At 43.7% G+C, this 21919-nt stretch overlaps 1 protein-coding gene across 1 annotated transcript in view; it reads right to left on the bottom strand.

Annotated features, from left to right (window-relative positions):
* hs6st1a (heparan sulfate 6-O-sulfotransferase 1a) overlaps positions 1-21406 on the bottom strand; it is a 62938-nt gene extending 41532 nt beyond the window's left edge. The window contains exon 1 of the mRNA XM_027274942.1: positions 20509-21406. Within this exon, the coding sequence (XP_027130743.1) occupies positions 20509-21008 (500 nt within the window). The 5' untranslated portion in view covers positions 21009-21406. The remainder of the gene's footprint in view (positions 1-20508) is intronic.
* Between the last annotated feature and the right edge of the window lie 513 nt (positions 21407-21919).

The following is a 21919-nucleotide window of genomic DNA, read 5'->3' as shown; positions in this document are numbered from 1 at the left end:
AGGAATGCCTGACACCTCATTATAAATGAATGAGAGATGTGTGCTCAAAGAGGCTGACGCTCAGGGGAGAAACACACAGTGAGAAAATCCCTCCCGTCCAGATGGACAGGTAGAGAAAAGGCAGGAAAAGGAAGAAGAAGAAGAAGCAGAAGCAGCAGCGGCGGAGGGAGTGATTCCCCGTCTTCGTCTCCTTCTGATAAGACTTCAGCTTCAGAAACCAATCCAAGTTGAACAACTCACAAGCAGGTAGGTTCGGATGGAGTCAAAGAGGAGGATGGAGAAGATGACGAACGTGGAGGAGAAAAGTGCGAAAAGAGAAAGGGTGAGGGAGAGTGTATGTGTGTGTGTGTGTCAGTGCCTGAAATAAGCCTGATGGCAGCTGTCAGCTTCTATCTGATGGAGGATGGAGGAGGGTGGGGAAGAGCAGCAGTGAGAGAGAGAGAGAGAGAGATACAGAGAAGGACAGAGAGGGAGATGAAGAGATGACAGAGGGAGCACACAGGTAAGAAACGCGATACGAGATACGGGAGGAGGCAGAGATAGCATCTCTTATTCCGCGGGGACCGCGTCCTATTCTAGATATCACAGCAGTCGACGCTGTCAGAAACCATATGTGTACGCGTGTGCGGCAGGTGTGCACGCGATGGGAGTCACATTACTTCCGCCGCAAAGTTAAATGAATCAAAGAGGAGATGCGGCAAAGCCGACGCGTGCACGTGTCATACATATGCATCGCGGCATTAAAATGCAACGTTGCCGTCGAGCAAAACACACAAAGTCAAGAGCACAGATGGGTGGATGCACAAACGACAAGCCCTAACCTCGGCCGGAGGTGCAGGGAGTCGATGAAAAGATGGTGAACGTGAGGCAAGCTCCTCATTAATCTGCTTTGCCCCACTGTTGAATGATTCTTTTTTAAAACCACATGTTCCTACGGCGGTTATGATAAAATTGTCCAACGGGGCGAGAGACGATCAGTCAAACGATCACACAGGTTGTAACCAAGCCGACAGCGAAGCCGGATTATTCAAACGTGAAGCGAGCACAGCTGAAATGTAAAAGTTAGTCTGGAAACTGAGAGGTTTACATGACGAGTACTTTTACTTTTGATACTTTAAAAGAGGAACGGCATCGATTATACATCCAAGTCAGTTTAGTCCAAGTCCAAGTCAGGTTTTGGAGAGTACTACTGCATATGTGAAAAAAAAAAATACTGCTGAAGAGGTTTGAAAATGACAAAAACCTGGAGATGTCGAACCTTATAGTCCATTCGTCATCTCTGCTTGAGGACATTTTATTTTTAGAGTGTGGGAACAGCTATTTTTACCAAGGTAAAAGAGCCGAATACTTCTTCCAATACAGTTAGTAAAAGTTTGGCTGATCTTGAACCTGTATGACTGAATCCCTGCTTGCGTTTTCGGTTTGTCTGAAAGGTCCAGTGTGCAACATTTAAGGAGTTCTATTGACAGAAATGGAAAAAAGGATTATGTTTATGCTACCCTAAAATGAACCTCTACTACAGTGAGAGCGGGTCCTCTTCCGCGGAGTCCGCGATGTTGAACCACTTTCTTTCTACAGCAGCCCAGAAGGGACAAACCAAATGCTGACTCTACACGGGACCTTGTGCGTTCGTTACAAGTTGCACCGCCACGGTAGTTTCTCAGCCAGCATCGTTTTTCCTGCATGCTTGAAATGAGACGTTGAGGTGAGGGGTATCCAGTCAAGTTGCATTCTGTAACTTCACCACTAGATGCCACTAAGTTTTACACACTGGACCTTTAATTATTTTTCTGTGAAGTTGTCATTTCTCAGCCTTTGACTTGATGTGACGAATGACGATCAAAACTACAAAAATAAATGTGCAAAAATAGTGTTTTTGTAAGTTCTAGTGAACATATTGCTGCTTCTATACGAAGCTGTCAAGTCTCCACTGTGCTCTCTGCTGTGAAATTAAACAGCGTCTTAACAGCGACTCTAAATATAACCCCGGTATTTCTTTTCACAATGTGCATGAATGTAAACAAAAGCAGAAGAGCAGGCAGTTCTAAATAGGCTACTTCTGTTCCGAGAACATAAAAGTAAAAGTGAAATTAAAACTTTTTCTGGTGACTAAAAACAGATTCGACCTGCTCTGATCCCTTATTTCTTTGTTACTTAGATCTTTCCTTAACGGCTAAACAAACATGAAGCATCAGCATCTGCTGGATGTGAATCACTGATTACTCTTCCTTGGAAACTGTGCCTATTGTCTAGGATTATCTGACTATTTATGAATAATTCTGAATAATTAGCATCACTTTATTTCACTATATTTACAATACGGTTACTTGAAACACTAACACACACTTCATTCATACTGTTTGGCGTTTGGCGTGTAGCTGAGCAGGGTGGCGGCCCGATCTCATCCTCACTCCAAACGATTCTCAGTTCAGAGGTGTAGTGAGACGCACTCGAGCCGCCCCCTCAACAAGGTCCCAGTCTGATTGTTTTGGTCCCAAGTGAAATTACACAGCTTGATTTTCTTATACGGCCCAATAAACTGAAATAAGGGAGAAAACACTCTGAGTTTGGGGGAAAAAAAAAATAGCTGCTTCGAGTGATTTAGCTATAAAAAATGACCTCGGTTAAGGAGATGGATACAAACTGGCAGCCTTCACGTCGAACGAATGACCCAAGAAATACAGCAATCAGTGTGAAATGTGTGAAATAAGATGGTGGGGTAAAGAGTGCTGCAAGACAAAGTAGCTCCATTTCATTCTGACAAAACTACAATTGCTTTTTGTATGTAAAAGTTGGGACCAACATCTCTTCATCTCTTGTGTGTCGGCACTAGATTTCATTTGTACATGTATACAGAGCTGAAACTAACCCTGGAAGCCGGCGAGGAAACCAAAACAGTGAGCTAAAAAGCTTAAAAACGGTCCACAAACACGTAGCCGTCAGATCCGCGCTGACATACAAAAAAATTGAGCTTTAATGAATCATGAGATTTTGGGAGTGTGTAACTCCCTCTCTTCAGCGTCGATGTTTAACAGACTAGACAGCCAGTCTATGGAAGATTACTTTGACTGGTTTATATTTTATGATTTCTCACTTCCTGTCTCAAGCCTTCCTCTGTATTGGGAACGCACAATGAATAATACAAAGAAACGACAATTCAGAACCGACTGCTGCCATTTCCGAAACAACTGAGCCTGTCATTTTTATTTCTTTATTATTAAAACAAATGTCACACACCGCTTCCTACACAACTTAATTTGGTGCTGTGAAGAATCTCCTGGCCGGTAAAGAAAGACACATTCTGGAGAGAAATCCTTCAGTTCATTTAACCCGAGCAAATCCTAAAGCCTCCCCACTGCACCTCCATCTATTATATGCCGTGTATTATATTTAAGCGGTGAAATCTGAATTTAAGTGTGTCGAGGCGCGATGCAACTCATGCCAATGCGCACAATCCATAAGAGATAAAATTAAGATGTTTCTTTGTCAATAGTGCGTGAGCCCTTTTCCCCTCGAACCCCGAGGCCATTGCTGCCCTTATATAACCTTACAGAGCTCTTTAATAAAACATAAAATGTACAGTACGTTTTAGATAGCTGCCATGCATGACACATTTTGATCCTTTGGCTTGTGTGTGTGTGTGTGTGTGTGTGTGTGTGTGTGTGTGTGTGTGTGTGTGTGTGTGTGTGTGTGTGTGTGTTCTAAAGCTCTCTGTGTACGCCTGCCAAAGTTCACCCACTGGCAACAGATTTCCTTCTTTGAGATGAAAAAATGAAGACAGGTATAGATTTTGTGAGTTTGGATTTACGATCGTAGAGTACATCCATTCTTTGAAATCAGCTGACAGCTGCTATCGCAAAAAAAAAAAAAAAAACTGACAGAAGACTGGGAAGACAAAAGACAACAACTTGTTGTCTTGTAAACATGAAATCAATGCACAATCCTTTTTTTTTTAAATACATTTTTTTATTTATTTAATGTCTTGGCATGAAACTGGTCGCGCTGTGTTTTCATTATCATGATAATGCCGTCAAAACTGATGAATCGAAGAAGTGTTTGTCTGAATTCTTTGGCCTGTAAAGAAAGTTGTAAAGCACATTGTAATGGACCCCTGTGTGCAGTTGTTCACTTGAAGTACTTCAGACAAGGCTCCAAAAGGCCAGAACACCATGTCCGACCTTTTCACCCCCCAACACACACACACACACTACACACACAGTCTCTGAAACGCCAAAAGGGCTGACCTCTTTACGCTGATTAACATTCCAGCAGGGGAGGAGGGGGAGACGAAGAGATACTTTCCCTCACCTTCTTGCCCTCAGTTTTCTTTTTTCTTGCACAACCTCTTTACCTCCGACCGTTCGGCTCGTCTTTCCTTTCTTTAGGTTCGCCTACTCGAACGCAGTCATCCCCTCCCTTCCAATTTCCTCCCCTCCGTGGTGCTTTTATTAAGCTGCACTTTCCTACGTCGCCCTACCTCCATCTCCATTTTTAAGTTGTCTGTGCATGTATGTTGTCGGGGCATGTCGTTGCAGGCCCCCCCTCGTTACTCAGCTCGCAGGCTTATGAGAACCCGACTGACTCACCACATTGGACCGAGTGTGTTTTTTTTTCCCCCCCTCTATATGTGCAGCTGTTTTCACATAGACAAACAAGAACACACACACACACTTTCTCGCTCTGGCAATCATGGATGTCAAAAACAAACCGCAAAACAGACTGGGTGTTTCATTAACTATTCCTCACCTCCTTCTGCTTTATTAAGACCTGTGACTCACGTATGTCTCCACACCTGCTCTCTCAAAGCTTTCTGTGGTTGTTGGTGTGCATCAGTGTATGGCAGCATGTGTGTGTCCACGATGGTGTAACGCACAGACCAATAAAGATTGCGAGTGTGTGGACATGGTGTTTGACTCTCGACATCCAAACACTGTGGTTTGCGGACACGGAGATACCCCCGTGCCAAATTTTTGATGGATTCTCAGCGGGTGAAATTTCCTCCCCCGGCTCTGAAAATGCAGCCACAGAAACATGAAGCATGAAATGTTTGAAAGGCTTTTTTAGACGCGTTTGGATGTTTAATTAATTAGCAAGGTCGAGTTTAAAAGAGTTCTCTGTCTCTCTCATGCTACAAATCTGTTTTATGTGACACCAATACTGTACTGTATGAGCGAGAGAATATTAGAAATGTTTGAAAATATCATCTCCACCACTAAATACAGCTCAAACACGACCAGAGTTTAACTGACACAGTGTCAATACAAATACACAGACACAGACTAGCCACTATATTACGTACACTGGTACAATCCAGCGTGATCAAATACGACAACTCTGCCGTAATTTCTACTTTATCTTATAATATTGTTTCAGTTTTTGTTGACACTGTCAGCAAGGCATTAATTCAACCATTATGTTTACTGTTACGATTGTAGTTTGCAGTGGTTTCTAATATTTTGGCCCTTAGATTAGATTAGATATCATTATTGTACTGAATCACACTGGATTGTACAAGTATATCTTATGAAGTGGCCGGTTAGTGTATGAGCATAAGCTGTCATAAGCTTAAAAAAAAGAAGGTAGAATTTATTTAAAGCACGTTGGATTACATAACGTCTAACTGTAATTTAATTGTCTCTTAACTTATTTATATCCTCCTTTAGGCCGTAGAAATGGTCACAAGATGTGATATTTGACTAGAAACTAATGCTCTGCGGTTGAGACTGAAACAATGAAGTACATTAATGTATGGGTTTCTTATTAGCATTAATGTTTTAAGCAAATAAACTGACTTAAGTTGTGTTTTTGGCTGACTAACAGGTAACTCTGAATCAGTCATTCCCTCTGAAGTCTTGTCCTTTAACCATTGTCACAGTCGATGTTTTTATCTGGTTTTTATTTCATCCTGTCCTTTTTTGTACTCAGTATGTTTATTCATCACATTATTTATAGACTCTTCCACATTTAGCTCCCTTGTATCATTTATTAGTATGTTTTATGAGTGTCTGTCTATGTGACACTGCTGCAGACAAATGGTCTCCAGTCAGATTAATGAAGTTGTTTTGAATTTGAAGACTTTCATTTTTCTGGACAAAATGATTCATAAAACAGAACAACTGGTAAATATTACTTCTAATTAATTATTATTTCTTTTTATTGGAAGTGGCAGTCTCAAGTTTTATTCCATTTTGTAGTTTTATGTAGTTCAGCACTTCAGATGATATTGGCAGAAAGTCCCCACGCTGCACCAGTGAGTGACTTTTGAGTAGTGGTGCAAACATATTCAATTCACATCCTGACACATCTGTGGAAGTTTTGAGCAAAGCAAAGATGCAGAAAAGATGACTTCAGTTTTTTTAGCTTTGAAATTTTTGAATCTGATGTGTTAATATATATTTTTCTGGACAAAACTATAAAAAAAACAACTAGAAAATAATAATTGGTTGCAGTATCGGCCTAGAGCATGTACATGTACACTTTCACTTTCTTCTACGATGAAAAGGTAACTGATGTCTTCAGTTGCAATATGAAAGCATGTCCTCTGGCTATGTGAAGGAAAAAAAAAAAAACTACTGAAGAACAAGGACGATCTGATAAACTTTTGAAACCTAGCTTTAACCACTTAAACCTCATGACGTGCTGTTACATAAACATCAAAAACCTGCAGCATAAGGTTAACCCAGCTAAAGAGATTTACATACATATATGCCCACACACAAACAAGGTGAGTCATAAAAGAAATATCGTCTCATTCGTACAGAACGAGAACCACAAAAAACAGTCTGAGGCGAGAGCGCCACATGGAGCGTGACAGACTTTCAGTTATCACTTATTACTTGAGGGAGAAAAACAAATAAACGACGGAATAATGAAGAGACAAAAGCCGGATGAAAAGCAGCCCGGCACACCTATGAGCAATGCATCTTTACAAGTCAGGCAATCGTGTGCACAAGACCACACAACCACAGGTCTGTGTAAACTGCTCACACAAAGAGAAGGAGAGAGAGAGAGTCGAACAAAAAAAAAAAGTGTGCATATATCTGTGTCTATGTGTGTGTGTGTGTTTGTGTGCATTTGAGTGTGAGCCAGGCTCCAGCTGAGAGGGGAAGCAATAGCAATTCCCACTGACCTGAAAACTAGCTTGCCAGCCACCTCAAAATACAGAGGAATGGAGGAGAAAAAAAAGAAAGAGAGAGAGAGAGGGAGAATGTCAGTGAGCACGAAGACGATGAAAATACAGAAGGGCGAGATTTAAAAAAGAAAGAGTGACTGCGGCGTGGAAAAGATCTGAAAACGCACACACTCACGCACGCCCAGGTGCAGTGAGGGATTACAGGAAGGAACGAGGCCTCGTCGACGCCCCTTTGTACCGCCGGCTCGAGTGAAAAGAATGAAGGAAAGACGAGATAGAGAGATGGAGGGGGAGGAAGGGATCATGTATGCGGCGTCTGAACACACCCAAAAAAAACAAAACAAAAAAAAAAAAAGAGTTTGTGTTAACGTCGAGTGTGACTGTATGGGTGTGTAGCTCTGCTGGGAGTGTGTGTTTTTTTTTTTGCCTTTTGTGACTCCCGAGGTTCCCCGCGGTCAAGAGCGGATCCTCTTTCTCTCTCGTGCCCTCTTTTCATACACTCGTTCCCCCCTTCTTTCTTTATACACTCACTCCTCGTCCCCTCCCTCTCTTTTAGCGCTGCGTTGAATGGCCCTCTCTCTCTGATGAGTGACTGATGAATGAAGTAGCTCTTTGAAGTCAAGAGTCACAGCAAGGCTGGTCAAGCGTGAAGAGATGCCGGACAAAAGATGGCAGAGAGAGAGAGAGAGAGAAAGAGAGAGAGAGGGGGGAATAAAGGAAGGAAGGGAGGAAGAGGAGAACGGGGGTACATTCAACAGGGGGAAACGTCAAACGGCGAACATCCATAAAGTCAGCGAGGGACCGAGGCTGAATGTGTGTGTGGCAGTGAGGAAGAGAGTGAATGTTTTTGCATGAGCGCTTCGGGGTATTTGCATTGTGGCGCTCAACACGCAAAAAAAAAAAAAAAAAAAAAAAAGGCCAGCGTCACGCAAGCGGGGAAATAAACCCAAGTCATGATGGAGTGACATCTTTCTGGACTGCAGGGGCCTCTGCTCTCCTCTCTGTGGACACACAGAAGCCAACACATTGCTTACAGGCTGGATTTTTATAGTGCCCCCCGACTCCATTTAATTACTTTTGGTGGTTTTCTTGTTATGTTTCGTTGCATTACAGTCATTGTTTTGGTTTTTCTGTTGCCTTCTGTGACTGATTAGCCTTTTATTCTCCAACCGTGGCATTTTTCTTTGTTTATGAGTGTTTACTATCCAATTTAATTTCTTTTCTTTTTTTTAAACTTTGGTAAAGAATATGGATTTTGCCTGCGATGGGGATTGTTTTTTTGAAACTGAACTGAAAAATCGTCTTGCGCTTTACTCAGGGAACATTGTCTGGACACACAATGACACCTCTGAAAACTCCTCAGCCCTTAAAAAAAAGAGAAGCTTCTCTATCTTTCAAACACATGTTTTTGTATCCGAATGACTAATGCGGACAAAATTTTTGAAAATGATCCAGTATTGAGGGAACTGAAAGCAATGTGTTATCCTTCCGGACATCCTTCCTTGAGCGCTGTTATTGTACGTCCACTAAAAGAGCTTGTTTTGGCCGCTGACTGGAACTGATGGTTGAAACATTTTTTTATGTTGAAACAGCCGTTATGGCTCTGTTATTGAAAAGAACAGTAATTTACTGTTGCTGTCTTAAATGGTTAGTTTGCTTGCGTGACTTTGGTGACTTCAACTTGCGTTTTAAAAAACACAATTCACAATAAAAGATCTATCGATGAACCGATGAAAACAGGGCCCAGGTTTCCTCCATTTGTTGGAAACATTTCAGTTACCACCAAACATTTCTTGGCTGTGTAGGAACGACCCCGGCCTCTGTGCCAACAGCAGAAATTATAACATGTAGATGGCAGCCATGTGACAGGAAGCCATGCAGGAGGATGTTTGATAGTCATTGTTTTGTTCAGTAATTAGAAAGGGGGGGGTACTCAGCCAAGTTAAACTATGAAAACAAGCAAAACCCAAAGACTGAATTATTTATAGCCTGTGTGGTTGCTGATATTCAGTGATTTAAGCATTTGGGCACTTGGGAGGTGGAAATTTTGGGAACTTTCCATCACAGAGGGGGGAAAGGACTTGCATCTCAACATCTAAGGCAAACTGAACATAGTTGGACCACAATGCAATGTCATCTGACAAGACGCTGCAGTTGCCAATGAAATATATGCAAGTGGACGTTGTAACGAAATGCCTTTGTAATGTGAACGCCGCCGTATTTTCATAATCGTTGCATCCAAAGATGAAATGATTGCTGACATGAATTGTGCAGGTCTCCGAGTATACTGCTGTGCACCGCTTTGCTCAAACTGTGCTTCCTGTATCATACTTCAATATCTCGCCGGTACTTAAAACTACTACACGCAGGGTGCTGGGCAGTTTCTTTCTTCTGTTGTCATCGGATACTTGTGTATGGCAAAGAAGTCAATGCCCTAGGTGGATTGAGCAAGTCCTGGTAGCTTGTTAAAGTTATGCATCATAGAGAATTTGGGAAGCTGTTCACCTCAACAGTCAAGTTTTATTCCATTTTGTAGTTTTATGTAGTTCAGTGAAGTCGAAAAACAAGTGTGCCCCAGTTTCCTGGTTGTCTCCAGGTTCCTACATGTCAGAGGATATTGGCATGAAACTTAAACTTTTTCCAACATTGCACCGTTGTGAGACGCTTGAGTCTTGTCTTGAGCAGCGGTGGTGGTGCGATGCGAACATATTTTTTCAAGCTTCAATTCACAGAGCATGCATGTGTGAACAGGCTTAGGGCTGGTGTTGCTCAACAGACACTTCAACTTGACGCTGGAAGATGAAGAAAGTGCATACGCTTGCTGCCCCAAGTCGCCAACCATGTTACCGTGTCAACGATCAACACAAGAGGAAACTGCAAAACAGATGTTAAGATAAAGTTTCACACATTGTCTAGAAATATCTTGGCTTGGTTTGACCCCAATGAGTGGTTAATCAGTGTGTCTTAGCGTCTCCATGAGTATCTCGATAACACAGAGGTCTTTTAAGTTTAAGTCTCCAACTCCTGAAAATAGTCCAGCCTCAGCGGAGGCCGGGTTTTCCCTTCCTATTAAACTCTAAACAAGAAATCTATGCCCTCGTTAGGACAACCCAAGGCAAAATCTGAAATATTGATATATTTTGTATCTTCTTCGTGTACTAGTCTTCCGAATGTCACAACAGTGCATTTTACATGCTCCAAGGCTCCTTTAAAGTGATCTAATAGATTTTATTTATTTGCATTTATTTGGCAGTGTAACATGATTGAACATGATTTTGGCAGAATAATAAAAAGATGCCGTACGGAGCAGGTGAAGGTTTAGTTTCTTTCTAAAAAAAAAAAGACACTTTGACAGACAACACAAAGCTGTCAGCAGACGTGTGACGTGTTCTTATCAGGATTCACAGCAGGTCTGAAAAGAGCCACTCTCCTCTATTCGCTTTGTAATTTGGCAAATCACACCAAAGACCACTAGACTTCTGTGTCTGCGCACACGAGGAAAAAGCATTTGTAGGCAGAAAAAAAAAAGAGGGCTTCTCCATCGTACAGTTCCCCGGGGTGTGAGAGAGAGAGAGAGAGAGAACACTACACTCCTCCTGTGTTTATCTCAATCTCACATCAGATCAGATCACTGGTGGATAAAAGCACTTCCTGGCACATCACTTCCTCTCTCTGGAGGAAGCTGACACGCGCTGGGAACCCAAAACGACGAGGGGAGGTAGCGGTGGTAGAGAGAGGATGAAGAAAAAAAAAAAAGAGTGAAAGAGAGAAAGTGAGTGAAGGGGAAAACAGAGGTGGAACAAAAAAACATGAAAGTACAGAAAAAATAAAGAGAGAGAAAAGGTGAAACCTACATACTCATGGCCCAGATCCACGGTGCCGTGTGGGGTGAAGAGGAGGGAAGAGAAGGGAGGAGGAGGAGGCAGAGCGGCGAGAGACAAAGAGGTAAAGAGACACTAAGAATAGTATAACTGGATTAGCTTTAACACTGACCTTTATTCAGCAGCGCGACACTCCCTCGCTCTCTCAATTGCTCTTTACTGCCGATACAGGAGAGGCCTGCCCTACTTTTGTTTTTTTTACCGTTGCGTTTGACTCAGCAACGGATCGTGTCGGGTTCTCCAGGTGAGGCGACATATTTATTTAACTCATCTTTGGCCACAGCAGCCGTCTTAATTACATTATTAACAATCTTGTCTTAACAAGACGTAATAAAACGTAAGTGAAAGCGTCGCTGGGAACAGTTTCGCCGGCTATTAAAGACAACTGTCTGCAGCAAATGTGGTCATCTGAGGTAAATTACCATTAATTCCGTGAATTGACTACAAAATGAAAACTCATGGCAGCCGCCTGGTTAATATGCTGCGTGCGTGCTCGAGTCTGTACCATTTATGCTCAGCTGAAGAAAGAAGCACCGCTCTGTTGTCACAGAGTAAAACTTCAGAGTTCAAGTAAGACAACTTGACGTTTATAACAATACCAAAAAAGATTCAGCCTTGAAATGGAGTTTTACTGCGTCATTCACTTCTTAACTTTAAATAAAGGATGGCAGTTTTAAAAAAAAACATCTAATATCGTCTTTTACTCAATACATGTGTTTTAGTGACCTTTAACGGCCGACATTTCCCAACAGCTCTGCAGAGGAGTGACGTCCAAGTGGCTGCGGTTAGCTCGCATACGTCTGTATTAACAGCAGGACGGAGAGGACAGAGTGTTACAACGAGAGGAAGTTTTATGGACGTGGACAAAAGTTCTGATGAAACACTGATGGGAGCTTCAAAGATATTTGCTGTGCAGTGTCATTATTATAATTGAAAAAGGACAACTGTGTAGCTTTTATGATTGAATAGTCATTCTCACTGTGTTCTTACACCACATACTACCTCAGAAATCACTGGGCTCTTCAAGTACCACAAAGTTAAATTCAGTATTTTTACTTTGGCGGTAGCCGACCCCATTCAACTACGGACAGTTCACGCACCAGGTATATCTCCAACGCCCTCTCCTTTCAAGCATGTAGGAAATATGGCTGCCTAATAAACCTAAAAAGCAAAAAGTCATATCTAGAGCCAGTGTTTGGTTTGTCTGCTCTGGGCTACTGTAGAAAAATGGTGGACCTGTAGATACAGAGGGCTCAAACTAAGCGATTCTTGTTTATTCAGGTGATTAAACACTAATTAAAACATACTAATTTAATTATATTAAATTCCTGCCAATAGATCCTCCTAAATCTTCCACATTGGACCTTTAAAAAAGGACATGATCGCTTTTGAAAACTAATAAAAACTTTGGTTTTATTGACAAAAACCATCTTAAATGTGGGTTTAACAGGTGAATATTTATACAGGAAAGAACCAAAACCAAGAAAGTAAAAGTTATTAACTTAAGGTCCATGTGCTAGGTTTTTCAACAGCTTTCACCTTACTCCAAACTTGACTGTTTTCAGTAAGTAATCATGCCAAAAGCTCCAGAGAAAGACTTTTTTTGTACAAGGTCGAAAACTTCAACGCACGAGAAACTAATGCCTTTAATTTACAAAATGCTTTCTGTGTAAAAAACGCATCTAATTATAGTAGAAACTCTTGTTATGTAGATCACGAATAAGACCTAAACATAGAAAGAATTAAATCACAACAGCAATATTAGACCGAGAGACACGAACAGCAGCGTAAGGAGAAGCGAGAAGTGAGACATTTCATCTGTGGTTTAACCGAGGTCAAAAACATTCAAATCAGCATACAGGCTCGTGAACACAGATCACACGGGCCACACATTCACACACACACAGCAGACATCCGGACGCATGCAACCCCTGTTTGAACACACAAACAAACACACACTGAGAATGTGCGCAGCTTCAAAAAAAAGGGAACAACTCTGGTGATCTACAGCTCTGCCCGAGAGCAAGGCAGACAAACCAAGCGTAGCAGAACGAAGAATCTCTTGCTTTTTCCATGAACGGCATCAGCACTTTGGTTCGTCTGGTGGGACTCTCTCACATGCACAGATGCGCACACACACACACAGACAAAAGATATTGAAGTGCCGGGATGGCACGGTGGGTATAGAAATGCAGAGGAATGATGGGAAAGACAGGGTGAGGCGTGGAAGGCTGCAGACACAACACTATCATTCATTCTCTCTCTTTTTTGGGGGGATTCAGTAGGCTAAAAGTTAGTTACTGTGTGTGTGTGTGTGTGTGTGTGTGTGTGTGTGTGTGTGTGTGTGTGTGTGTGTGTGTGTGTGCGTGCAGAAAAGACAGTCCCAATCAGTTCAAACTCCTCCCCCTAATTCAAAGAGGCAGTACGGGATTTGCATTTTTCCCACAATTCAATTAACACGCCTGTCAGCCTCCCCTCTCCGTTCACATGCCTCCTTTGGCCATCTCTCCCTCTCGCACACACACAAACACGCTCCCACAGACACATATCAGCTTCGTGAATGGATGCATTTATTCATAAACACAAAACGCGTGCAGAAAACTGATGCGTTCATTTGTTTGTTTGTTCGTGAATTTAAGAAAAAAAATAAATTAAAAAGCGAGAATCCAGGCGAGAGATGAAGAAGAAGCTGTCAGGGCCACCATCCTGCCCGGACTTGTCACAGTGAGGGACATGAAAAGACAGCGCTGTAAATGGATGCAGCGAGCGGTCTCCGGGGATGTCTTCCTCTTTCTTTCTCCCTCTCTGTCCGTCTCAGAAGGAGGGAAAAAGACGGGGAGTGGCATCACAGAATAGGACTCCGTGGGGTAGGGGTGTTAAAGAAAAGACGGACACTGGGGGTCGTTCTGTAGCAAGAGACCAGATGATAAGGGACGAGGCCAAACCGGATTTAGAAAACCCAGGAACCGGGATCAGCCCGCTGACTTTGCCGCAGGGCCGACTAATGACTCCGGCTAGCCCTCTTGTCTGATTAATAGCCTGTAATCCCATTCTCATGGACCGCATACCATAGCATTCAGCGGCAGCCACTCATTAACCACTATAGAAATGTCCCCTAATCAGTCACTCCCTTTTAGCTAGCTGGAGCTAATGCTAGGCTAGGCTAATCAATAGGTGGTAATCCTGTTGGCGGAGCCGCTGTAGCGTAGCGGCCCCTCATTACCGGGGCCATAGAAATGTCCGCCGTGCGGTTATTTGTCCACGGGGGCCAAAGAATCACATTGGCGGTGGTGGTTGACATTTGACAGTCAACGGCAGAGGGTGGAAGAGACAAGAGTGACACACGGATTCACAGAGGCTGTGTAATGATTACGAAACACATCACTCATGCTTTTCTTTCCACCCTCGTCTGCCCTCTTTGTCGAGCGTACAGCCGGATCGGTCTGGAGTGGCTCTGCTCTACGTCAGCGTCATTCAAGCCTTATCAATCAATAAAAAAAACCTCTCTCCGATCCATAACGGCTAATCAATACTGCTGCGGACCACCGGCGGAGACAGTCGTCAGCGGTCAAGCGGATCCAGCTCCTTGTCCGCGTCTTTACAAAGCGCTGAGGTGAAACAGCGGGGATTGCCAATCAATGGCGGCCTTAACTGAACTTGACCGTTCGGGTTTTCGTCCTGGACACAGTTTATTTGATTTGTAGTGGTCATCAACTAAAGACAAACAAGCCGTCTGGTGTGTGCAGCGAGAGGCCCAACCGAAAGGTTGTATACACGTATGCTTTTAGAGCTCTCGACTCTGAATCGTGAGGCCGGGTTTTACGTCATAAAGGCGACCCGAGGCTGAACCTGAGTTGAACTCTTGTAGTTGGGGGGAAGCGGCGGTGTAAGCTGAGAGAAGCCTGTCAACACTCCCTGCAAGCTAGTGAAGAAGGAAACACATAGGGGCCCATATCTCACCATTTTATGTGTGAGATTGTGTGTGTGTGTGCGAGTGTGTGTGCCCGTCCGACATCCTTTCTCTGTATTGTGAAGGGCAGAAAATAAAAAGCTGAAGAGCCACTTTGCTTGGCTGCATTACCAGCTGTTGGTGGGCTGATGTAGATGATGTTGAACGTTAGAACTGTTCCTGAACAAAACATCTACATCTATAATGAGAGGGGGAATAAAACGGTGTTTCGGTGTAACCACGTCCTGGTGTTGTGACCTGTTCGGTCTCTGATTATCATCACGATCAACGAGTTTCAACTAGATTATTATCAAATATTATCATTGTTTGGTGGTTCCCAGCCTGTTGGAACAGGGTGGAAAGAAGATGTTTTTCCAGGTAGTTGCTGTGTCAGTTTTTCCACTTCCAACCTCAACAAAGAGATAAAATAAAACAGTATAAGACTGAAGAATTAAATATTGGGTGAACAACTTGTTCACTTGTGGAAAAAAAAAACAGATTGGGAAGCACTGGTTTGATGTTTAAAACGTCAGTTAGCAAAGGCCAAATCTTTAAAATTGCTGATTTTGACTGACACACTGGTCAAAAATTGATTTAAATGCTAAATGATAGCAAAGCTCCTGTGACCAGAATATGTTTGAGTTTTATCGTTGATCCATTTTTTAATGTCTCCTAAACAAAATCCATTAATGGATCGATGGATGGATAATGTGAACACTAATCTGTTAAAAAAAACCATCATGTTTGCAGACGTATCACCACAAAACGCGCCTTAAATGGCTCTGTCATTATGCCCGTCCTTCTTACACTCAACATAAATCAAGCACAGCGAGGCGGGCACAGGTATTAAGTCACCGCTGGTGAGCCTAATTAGAGCCCGGGTTTTCCACTAAGACAAGCAAGCTTAAGTCCCATAGTGAAGCCGATTTGAGCGGGGGAATAACGGGCTGTGGAGGGATGTGGGAATATTTGTTGGGAATGCTGGATGAGCGGACGTAACCGGCTTTGGAGCCTCTGACCGCCAGCGCTTAAAACCTGGCTAATCTGATTGGATTAACACCAACCTGCCTGGGTACACATGAACACACACACACACACACACACACACACACGCACACACACACACTTGTATTGCTACATGCCAATCAGACGGCGCTGTCTCTGCAGCTTCCTCTGGAAGTTCATCTGGATTCTGGGTTGTGCTGGCTGGTTGATGGCACCATGCTGGGATACCACATGCACACGCATCCGTTCTCATGCAACACACACACACACACACACACAGACTAACACACAGAGCCAATCTTTGGAAAGCAGTGATTTGTGCTGTGAATCTGAAACAGACCTATTGAAAGAAGAGTAAAGCCCAGTGCTTGACAACCGTGCTAATTGACTAGCCCCCTCCCCACCAATGAAACTAAACGTTTTCACCCCTCCATCTTTTATCTTTTCAATCACTCCCTGACAGCTCTCCTCTTGTCCCAACACTCATCCAATCCCCTTCTTCATATTACTCTTCATCGCCTCCATCACCTCCCCCCCTTCATACTCATACATGTAATCATTCATTAGAACCAAGGCAGTTGTCCATTAGGCAAAGCAGCCATTTTGGAAATTGCAGCAAATCTTCCATGAAAAGACATTTCCTCTAATGCGGTAGTCACGCTCGGAGGGAGAGGGAGAGATGGCAAAAGGAGAGAAAGAAAGATGAGGGGGGGGGGTGGAGGGAGGAGAAAGGGAGGAGAAAGGACAGAGAGGAGAGATAGAGTGAGCACCCCCCCGGCCATGAAGCCACCAAGCGGAAAGCAAGCCTGCTGTTTGATTAGAGAGTGACACCATCATGGAGGGAAGGAGGGAAGAAGGGAGGGAAGAAAGGATGGAAGGAGGAGGAAGAGGGAGGGAGAGTGTTTTAGAGGCGAGCTGAGGGTGGGGATGAAGAGGAGGCGACGGAGAGAGAGAGAGGGAGAGAGGGCCGCGATACAGGCAGTAAAATTAGCGCCATCACTTTGCTTACTAAGACGCTCTATGACACACTGGGATTAAAAACAGACACACGCACAGTGATGAGATGTGCACACACACACACACACACACACACACACACACACACACACACAGACAGGACAGATGGTATCCTCCATCTGAAAGTGTGGCTCTAATTTGAGTAAAGTGATAGGAACCTCCTTAACCAATTAGAAGCCCCATATCTAAAAAGGCCAAGGCATTAGGTCGCTGTCTGCTTGCACACACTCATTAAAGTGTGTGTGCTCCTATATATACGTGTGCGTGTGTGTGTGTGATATAAGAGGTGGGAAATGACAAATTCACTCCCGGCAGTGGCTCTCTGCTGAGTGTGTGACTTCTTTTCTCCCACAATGCCGCTGTTCATCTCGATCTCATCTCATCACCGATCACAGACAGACCTGTCTCTCCCACCGCGAGCCATTCATCTCGACCGCCGCTCGCTCCCGGCTTAATACTCCCTCCTCTAAAGCTGACACATTTGTCACCAGACCAAACTAAGCCTAATCCATCGTAGCAATCCGGCAATTTATGATATACTGAGTTTGAAAAGAAAAAAACGAAAAACACCACATTTGATTTCGTTAAACGTTCGAAGGACGTTTTGATGCTCTCTTGAAGAAAATGCACGTAATGCTGAATCGATGAGTAACAACGCGTGGGGAAATGTTACAATATTAAAACAAAACAGTTCAATAGCAGCTTTGGACGTTCAGGAGTCTTAAATGTCAGACTGGCTGTCTCCGATAGGTGAGTCGAGTCTGAGTCGAATTGATTAGCTGATCTACAAATACTCATTTGCAAGTGTTTTGATTCTGCTTAATGTTCTGTGTCATTTCTTCTGGCATCTTTTGGACTATTAGTCAGATGAGACAAGCGTTTTTTTTTTTTTAAACCTGTCAACCAAAGTTCTGCAAACTTGTGATAGGCACTTTTAATTTTTTAAACTATTTTCTGACATTTTTTCTGGCACGATTGAACCGATTATGAAAATAGCTGTTCCTGGCAGCCTTAAACGTAAACGCACATTTGTTTTTTTATGATCAAACCAGAGCATAAAAACAACATGACAGTTAATGTCAATTATAACTCGCCTGATAAGTTTCATTTCCTCCATCTGTTTGTCCGTTTGTTTCCCCTTGCGCGTGTTTTTCTACGTTTGGGTGGCGTCTTTATGCGAGCTGATGGTGCTAAATTCACGTTTTTATTTTTGCTGCATCTGAAACGTTTGTGTAACATTTGCCTGACAGCTGGATGAGAAGACAGCTGCAGAGAGGTGCCGGATGTCGACACTGAATCTGCTGCTGCTGCTGCTGCGAGGTCAAAGATTTCTAGATTTCTTTCTTCTCTGCTTCTTGCAGCGAACGGCACAACTCCACACCAGGTATGTGGCGTGTCGCACCGCTGGCTGAGAGACCACAGACTGTTTATCTTCACCGCTACTGACAATACGCACAGCTGATCTGACAGCTTCGAGTACGACACCGTGCCAAGAAATCCCTCACCGCCTTTCTGTAAACACAGATGATCTTTTTTTTTTTTCACACTTTCTCTAGCCTCTGCACCACACTGCTACTGCCCTCAAGACAAATGTCCCTAATCGAGCATTACACCACAGCAACACGAGGGAGAGGAACAATGAGAAAAAAAAAAAAATCAGATGAGGACATGAGATTTTTGAGATTGTGCTTCCAGTTTCCTCTTTGCAGAGATTCACTTCCCTACCCCTGCGTGTAATATGGGGCAGCATCGTTTTTCTTCAGGGTGCTATTAAGGCTTATAGTCCCTTGTTCCTCCTGTCAGCAGTGATAGGATAGTCGATTATGTCGATCTGTGCTGCGCTCACACCCCTGCATGAATGCCCGGTCCTCTCTCCATCCACTCTGCTTTTTCCTGTCTCTTTCAGTTCCCGTGGCCTTCTTCAGGTACACACACATACACAAGAAACACACACCGACACAAGAAACACACACCGACACAAGAAACAGAGCTCACAAAAGTGATGAAAGGCTGTTTATCCTGCATCCACTGTGATATCTCAGCTCGCCATGCAACATGGCCGGACACGTTATCACCTCTGACCAGGGAAAAACCACGGGAGTCAGGACTGACGCCAGCAGCAAATACCAGCACTTGTGTGTGTGTGTTTGTGTGTGTGTGTGTGTGTGTGTATCCCAGCGGTAATAATCACCCGGATTAGAGCGGAGCCAAACCCCCGCAGGGTCCCCCCTCTCTCTCTAAACCCCCACCAATACCGGCCCAGCCCAGCCTGCAGCTCTGATCCCCCCCAGTTTGAGCAGCGATGGGAAGCAGAGCAGCCGGCCTGACATCTCCACCGCAACCGGACGCCAGACAGACAAAAAAACACATATTTCCGTCTTTAAATTCCCACGTATTTTCAACCCTCCCTCCCGTTTTCCACCCCCTTTGTCTTATCGATCACCCATAGACAAAATCAAATACTGAACCCAGGCGGTACAAAGACACATAACACATTCAACAAGCATAGCCTTTAACCACAAGGGTGCAGTGAAATGGAAGTTGATATAGCCATCAATATGTCTGGGGTGAGGCATGCAATATGTTGGCAACAACAATGGGGAGGCGCGGAGAAGAAATGGGTTATAACTTAATAAGAATGGGCATCGTGTCTGGATACCTCGCAGCCAATGTGAGGGATTATTACAGAGTGGAAATGTTGCCTGGATGTATTACACACACACACACACACACACACACACACACACACCGCTTCAAATAAATTCAGACCAATCTCAGCGTGTGATCCGGTGGGAGGGCACCCCCCAGATACTGGCACCTATCAACAATTGTCAAGGGGGGGGTTGTCACTGAACTCCTGTGACAGCGGCAGTGTTGAAACGTCAATCAGCATTCGATTATCAGAGCATGCAGGATGTTTCAAGGATGGCGCACACACACACACACACACATATACACACACACACACACACAATCCTCAGCCTCTGTTTTAAAACTTAACTCAGTGCGGAAAGGAGGAAGAGCTCTGATTTAAGATAACACAGTGACCAATTACATCCATTAACATCCTGCGGGTGCTTGAGTGCGTTTGTGGTATTCAATTATGGGCTCCTAACACCATTTAATTACCTTCTGTTCTGGTAGATCCTCTCCGGTATAAATAATCTGGTAAAAATAGCTGCATACTTGTGTAAAGTTTGGATTTTGTGTGTGTATAAATGCTTTAAAATGTACAATTAGATCAGGCCTGCCTCTGCGGGCAGATAAAGGTGTGATAAACCTGTCAAGAGCAGACAGAAAATGTTATATTACTTTGATTTAATGTGATTAAAATGATATAAATCTGAACTTGCAGCCCTTGTTGGCTCACACTGACCTTATTGTACCTTCAGGTAAATGTTCACCACTGTGGCAGATGATAAACACAATAAAAAGTCCTCTTGTAGTTACAATGGATTCATAGTTGTTGACCACATGTTACACAACCCTCACACAAACAGATCCACTAAAGCAAACAGCTTTACCTCAGATTTTTCTGCTTGTTCTCCTTCTTGTTGAGGACCCCCGGCACACAGTTGGTGAGCTCGGTCCAGTCGGCGTGCAAGCCGCAGCTCCAGCCGGTGGAGAACCGGGAGAAGAGCCAGGTCTCCTTGCGGTTCGGCCGGTAGCAGGTACACTTCTTCTGCCCCGGTCTACAGTCGCAGGGGACCTCCAGACGGACATTCTGGACCAGGTGCCTCCCGAAGGTAGTCCCCCCTGTCTTCTGGATGTGCAAAAACACGATCACGTCCTCTCCTTTGATTTGGAAATCGATCGTCCTCTCCAGATCCCTGACGGGGAAGTAGTATTTCTTAACGTAGTGGGGGTCCGGAGTCGGGAAGATGTCCCCCTCGTCCTCCTCCGTGAAATAACCGTGCGGGGAGCCGAAATTGATCACCCCGGGAGCCACGTACTGATAGAGAATCAGCATGAAACACACGGATCCGACGACGATCAACAAGAATTTGCTGCTCCTCTCGACCATGTTCCTTCCAAGTGCGGGTCCCGCAGTACGCTACCATTCCCCAGTCAAGCCGACAACAGGCAGCGGGGCGCTCGGCGTCTGCATTCTCGCTCTCTGCCCCTTCGGTCTCGGGGTTTTTTTTTTCGGGGGGCTTCAAGAGTGGCTCACTCGGTGAAGTTGGCTCATCGTCCACCGAGACTGTTCAACACCGTGAAAGACGCATTGTAACTCACTGAAAGCAGCGCACCCACCCCCCTGAAGCCGACCCTCCCCCGTTTACTTTACTTCGGTGTCCGGTTCTTCTCAACGGTTCTTCTCAACGGTCAGGCTCGCTGCATCACCATGGAGTTTTGTACCCAAGATGCAGCGCGACTTCTACCTTTTCAACCTCTCTCTCTCTCCCCGAGAACCAACCGAAAGGGAGAGTCGTTTAATTTATAGGTTAACGCGTAACGGCCGCGTCATCTGCCGCTGGCCAATAGCGAGTGACCTTAGATAGACGCGAGAGCGTCTCCTTACAAATGTTCAGCTAACGTTAAAGTCATTTAATAAAAATAAAAAAAATTCTCATTTATCTCATTTTTTCTGGAAAAAAACAAAACAACATTTTTTTTTTCAGATTTTTTTATGCAAACTTTAGCTTTGAAAATGATGATAGATAATGCAAAAAAGTTTTTTTTTTCTTAAAACGTGCTATGAAAATGTTATATGTGGATATTTTTAATTTCACTGCATTAAATTTCATAAATTTACACGTATTTCTACGTTATACGTTCATATATTCATTTGATTTATGGTGGCTAATGTTAGCAAATTTTAGCTTAGAAAATAATGATGGATAATGCAAAAAAATTTTTATTGTTTTTTCTTAAAAAGTGCTATATAAAACAATTTCACTGCATTAAATCTTTTGAGCAACTTCAGTCCTGATA

Source organism: Larimichthys crocea, chromosome XXIV, assembly GCF_000972845.2.
Source record: "Larimichthys crocea isolate SSNF chromosome XXIV, L_crocea_2.0, whole genome shotgun sequence".
Lineage (NCBI taxonomy): Eukaryota > Metazoa > Chordata > Actinopteri > Sciaenidae > Larimichthys > Larimichthys crocea.
Note: the sequence above shows the minus strand (reverse complement) of the source record. Positions and strands in the feature narration are given on the sequence as shown.